Source organism: Mastigoproctus giganteus, chromosome 2 (genome assembly GCF_048544385.1).
Source record: "Mastigoproctus giganteus isolate SK-2022 chromosome 2, ASM4854438v1, whole genome shotgun sequence".
Classification (NCBI taxonomy): domain Eukaryota; kingdom Metazoa; phylum Arthropoda; class Arachnida; order Uropygi; family Thelyphonidae; genus Mastigoproctus; species Mastigoproctus giganteus.
Genome location: NC_143576.1, coordinates 98,954,261 through 98,960,260, shown reverse-complemented (window position 1 = coordinate 98,960,260; position 6,000 = coordinate 98,954,261). Strand labels below are relative to the sequence as shown.

General features: G+C 31.0%; 1 protein-coding gene across 2 annotated transcripts in view; it reads right to left on the bottom strand.

Moving 5' to 3' along the window:
• Positions 1-819: 819 nt before the first annotated feature.
• Positions 820-6,000, bottom strand: part of Sec22 (vesicle-trafficking protein SEC22) — a 68,133-nt gene continuing 62,952 nt past the window's right edge. For both annotated transcript variants that reach the window (XM_090368606.1, XM_090368605.1), the window contains one exon: positions 820-1,256. In XM_090368606.1, the coding sequence (XP_090224732.1) occupies positions 1,108-1,256 (149 nt within the window). In that variant the 3' untranslated portion in view covers positions 820-1,107. The remainder of the gene's footprint in view (positions 1,257-6,000) is intronic.

Below are 6,000 nucleotides of genomic sequence, written 5' to 3'. Positions count from 1 at the left end.
TCTCTTTCGAAACTAGCTACCTACAATTTCTCAGATAAACTGTTATCAATAAAATTCTAGTGTGCTGATTTTGTCTAAGGAATGCTCAAAACTTTGCAGTGGCCATATTTCGTTAATTGAAGAAAATAGATTTCCTCATGTTAAAAAATTAATTCATATATCTAGATGATCTAGAAACTTTCTTACCTCCTAATATTCAATATTTGTGTGTGGAGAGGAAAAATAAAAACTACTCTGATGTAATTTATATGAAAAGGCCTCACCCAGCTGAGAACCATAGTTCAAAACCCAAGTGACTGTTAAATAAAATTAACGATTGTATTCTCAGCTTACTGCAAATTTTTCTGATCAGATGGTCATGAGAGAATATGAATAAAAAAAGTATAAATGTGATGGAGGTGCAACAAAATGACCCTAAATTTACATGAGCTCTAGTTCTACAAGATTAGGTTAATTTATTCAAACAGTTAATCTTCTGGCTAAAGGAGAATTCTCTTATATCGAAATAGAAATTCAGGATTTGTAACAAATTAAAGAAACAATAACTGAAAACTTTAAAATGATGAACACTTTTTCCTTTTCATAATTATATAATTGTTTTAAATATTGCAAAGTGAAAAAATTACTTGGGTTTTCAAACATATATAATTTTGAGAACAATTTTAATACACACATATTAGTTAGTACCAGTATTGAAATAAAGCTCGTAATTTTTTGAATTCTTTATTATGGACTAATACCCAAAGCAAATATGAAATATTGGATGCATAAAAAATTTACACATTACTGAAAGAATTAAAAATAAATATAAACAATATCTACAGAGTACATTTTTATTTATATATACAGGCCAAAGAGCACAAATACACAGTTAAGGAATTAACAGAACAAACAAAAGTATTCCAATATTTATATATTATTTTGAGGAGCGAAGTTTGAAAACAAATCAAATGGAAAATATATCACCACTGACAATTCCCTCTCCACCTTCTCACTTCATTTTTGTACTTTTCAAGCTGATGAAGATTATAAAAGCTATATTTAATTTTTTATGTGGATGTCTTGGAACATTCCTTCTGAAAAACTTTTCTAAGGAAAGTGTGGCTTTTACAGAACCCAAAAATATAGAAAAAATACAAACAATATAACAGCTGCGGCAGCTAGTTTTGCATAAGTCGATTTTAAATTTAGATAATGGGCATCTTTCTTATATTTCTGTGAAAGATAGGACAAATTTCCGGCCTTGGTATCTAGTTCTAAAAGAGAAAGAAAAATTCATCTGAAACTTAAATAAATAATTAATACATTCAAAATAATATACATTTTATATTGAAGATTAAGAATTACAAGCTTCCGATGAATTATAAATATAAACTTATAAGAATTATAAACTCTGCATTATAAACTTCAAAGCCTTAAAGCATCTGCGATGCTTTAAGGCTCACTACATCTTTCTCTTCTAGCCCTTTAATAGCTAACTTCCTTCACTTCAAGCTAAGGTATATGCATTTTTTTTGTCCAGTATTTAGCTCATTACACATGAATTAAGCTAAATATTCTCAATTAAAAAGCTAAGATAAGGACAAGAGACAGATACAATTATATTTACAAAAATCACAAAGTGATATGAAACAAGTGTGGTTTAATTTTTGTATTACTGCAAGGTGGTCAGAGCAATACTGGAAAGTTGGTCAAGAGTATTGCACATATTATTAGACAACAGTTTTAACTAGATATCAAATTATGCAAATGCATATAACATGAATATGACTGCACATGAAATACTGTACCCAAGTATGGAGAATGCACCAAACAAAAAAAAACCCTTAGCCTAGGTCAAATTATGGGCAACCCACATGAGGAAAGGCTTCAGTTACATCGGTTACAGAGCTTGGTAACCAGACAACTTAGAGGGGTTGGTAAAACGAATGACTGTTATAAAAATTCCAGAACTAGGGGACATAAAATCAAATTATGGGGGAAGAGGTTTGGTTAGACTGGACTGCAGGAAGTTTTCTTTTAGCCAGCAAGCAGCTCCATGAAGGCGACAGCGTGAAGTTCAAATGTCAACTGGATAGTTATCTGTATTAGGAGGGAAGTCATATTTTTGGTTTAGTTTTTGTGTTACTTTTTATATAATATTTTATATCTTTGTTTATATTTTTATTGTTATTATTTATTTTTGGCTGCAAAAGCCTGTGGCTTCCTCGCACTACATGGCTAATAATAATACTATTACTACCAACACTAAGTATTTTGTTAATTTGATCAGTTTTCAGCCATTAAACTCAGAAATGTGGCTTCACCATTGAAAACATCACAATATTACAATAATGTTAATGTAGGAAAAGAATTCAGTCAGTAAATGATGTTTTACATTAATTCTTGTGCTATCTATGTTGGATGAGAAGTTCATTCTTTGAATGCATAATATAACAGTTCAGTTTTGCTAAATAAATTTACAGACTAGGCAGTTTGAACTTTTGTTCAAAATTTCAAAAATCAAATCTGCTGTTAAATTTGTGGAACCGTGGATTGCTAATCGCAGAAGGGTTCATTATGGATGGCAGTATAATCTTTTGGGTTGTTTGTGAAAAAACATGTTTCAGACTGACCAAAACATGAAAACCAAACTGCAAACTGTGGCCAAAATAAAAAAAAAAAAAAAAAAAGAAAAGTGACTTTTTGAAAAAATATTCTATAAATCAAAACATTCCAGATGAATATAATTTGAGAAAGAATTATGTTAATGACATTTATGTGAAATTTGTCAAGCCATTTGAAAAACAAACTGCTCTGGATGTTTTCTGATGAAATGGTACTGATGAAATTCACTGATGTTATATTGCAAATTTGGTATATGTGAAATTAGGTATATAACTTTCTCTTCCATGTTTCTTGCTTGTATTACATGCTTCTGAAAGAACTTAAGGACACAATGCAGAAAATGGCAATCAATATGTGGAGTGCTGCTCATGTAGCACACTGTGTATTTTTTTTTTTTTTTGCTATCTAAGTTTTCATGGTTGTAACTTAACTTTTGGACATAAGTTAACTGTTATATATTTTTATATCAAATAACATTCCCTAATTATAAAATAAAACACTTAAAAAGCTTTTACTTTTAAAAATCATAAGTTGAATTTTGAATCCATGTGCAATAATAAATAGTGCACAATCACCAACTATGAACTGTAGCTATTATACTAGCTGTTCTTAAGCAGTTGCAATGAAAATGATTTAACATATTAACAACTAAAATAGACAACAGAACAAACTAACCAATAACAACCACGTCACACTAAACTCCACCTGAGTTGAAACAAACAAGGAGTCAAAACATATGATATAAAAAGTCCAGATATTTTTAACTTAATGAGGTAAATATATGCCAGCGGGTGGTTGCTGTACTTAGACTAAATGCGAGTAGTTACCTAAAGTCAGCTTTTAAGTGCCTATCATTCAATTCAGTTTGAGAGAGAGAGAGAGAGAGAGAGAGAGAGAGAGAGAGAGAGAGAGAGAGAGAGAGAGAGAGAGAGAGAGAGAGAGAGAAGACATCTGCATGTTTGAAAAATATGCAGATATGTAACCAAAAACTTGAAAAAAATTAACCATACTGATAAAAGCCAGAGTTATTTATCTAAGATGAACTGAATGAGCTCATAGATATTAGAATAAAGCAGAAACTTGGTTAAGAACCAGAAAGTGTCTCACTACTGAAAACGAAATCAAGTTTGCCAACATTCTTTACATAAAATGATCCGCTCTGCTACTGCCATGATATCAATGAAGATTTTAGGTAATTTCCACACATTACATCTGAACATAACATTACATCAAATGCTCCTCACAGCAAAGTTTGAAAGCTGTTCTCTTGTAATGGGAAGTTAAAGCTGCCCCTTACCCATGCTGTTTACCTAAAGGAGACATACTATAGCATGAAGACACTACTTTTGCAATTCAGTACAGAACTTATCAATAGAATAGCTGCACTGGTATGCTAATGGGCATGCAAGGAAGGTTCACAAAACATTTTTGCTTACTATGCCTATAGAACAGCTGTTCTACCCCTGACCATTAATTACATCAGACATGACTTGCCTCAAATAAGTATATATGAGTGAGGAACAAGTAGTGTGCAGTATAATGATTAATGGATCCAACGAAGATTTTCTTTCCACATTAAACTTGTCCTAATAAATAATTTTGTGACAGTGATGGCCAAGACAAATTCAAGTGGATTTCACTACTAAAGAAATTTCTCAAGATCAGTGTCATAATAGTGAAGGCAGGAATCTTTTGTAGGTCTGAAATTAGAGAGCAAGTGGTAGTAAGAAAACAGCTTGAAAACTGGAAAAGACACACAGCTCTTAGCATAATTGTCAGATTTGCACTTACAAAGCCTGGAATTGAATAAATTTTGCAAACTAGAAGTTGACAAACTCTGGTCAAGTGATACATAAATAGATGTTGTACAATGCTGTATATGGGGCCATGTAAAAACACGACCTCGTATACAGCATCGTGTGTAAAAACTGTGACCCAGTTTATGTAGGATCTACAATGGGGGTGGCACAGTTTTGAGCAAAACAACACAAAGCTTCAGTTTGGGCGGGTCGATCAAATGCTTCGGAACTTTCATTTCATGCAATAAATGAACAAGTCATTCGGCTTTAAGGAAATAAAAATTATAAATATTCATCGTAACTACTATAAATTACTTATTGCAGAAACCCTAGAGATGAAGTTATGTAATAATTCAAATAATATCCGTAGACCATTCTTATTATCGGATGATTGGTTATTTACGCGCATGTGCGAAGAACAAAAATTACTACATAAGACAAATGCTTCTGGTTGATTTTTGTGTTGCTCTTATTCCTGTGAACACGTAGTTTCGAAAAGTTTTAGTCCAACTAAAGGAAAGAAGAGAAAAAATGCTCCCATATGCAGCTAAGCTTTTTAGATTATCTAAATTTAAAAATTTTTAAATTTAATGTTGATAGATGTAATATTTTTCTTACTGGCAGAGGTATGGTGGTTTAAAACCGGGGTTGTGTTGAGTACTCAATATTGAGACTGTGGGGTTTCATTCACTGTTGTTCTGACAGTGGGGAAGATGTTTAATATTTTTTATAAGTTTCATATCTTCATTAAATTAATTTTTAATGCGTAGGACTAGGAGAGTTGGTTGAAACAGAAGCAATCCTATATCAAAAATAAAGGTAATCCCTGTTGATTTCACAATAAATAGATGTGCATGATATCACACTGCAGGGGAAAAAAAAAAAAGCAACAACATGCATTTATATTTTTTCATGATTTTTTTTAAAATTCTGATTTTGATTTTTAATAATAATTTCACTATAATATTAGACAATCAAATCAAAATAAGAACAAATTAATATTTAGATGTATATATGTACAAAGTGTTAATTTTTACAAAATTTCAAGATCCACACAGAAATTCAATCCACAGATCTCGTGTACATACATGTAATTTATAGCCAGAATCCCACGCACTTCCAGGAACTTATGCATGAAATAATCAATTTTATAGTAAGAACAATAAAATTGTTCTTACTATAATATAATAAAACTAGTTCTTAAGTGCTAGTTTTATTATATTATTTCCTTTGTCTATTACTTAATCTGTAAACTAACAAATTCCTAGTATTTTCTATCTCTATCTCTGTTTTTTCTATCTCTCTCTCTCTCTTTTTTTAAAAATTTCTTTACTAACCACTCTTCTTTGACTCAAATGATATTCATCACCTGTAGAGCTCGAATTATTTCTATAGCATCCTCTTTTATTTCTTTAATGTTATATTCTCGGAAAACCCATCATCCTCTAACAATTCCCTTAATTCTGTGGTCATCACTTGTATAATTCCATATTTCAGACAACAATACCTGCAAAAAATATTCATGTAGTGAACTACTGACGAAAAATTTGAATTATACAATAGAATCTCATAAATCTGGCACTTTTTGAATATT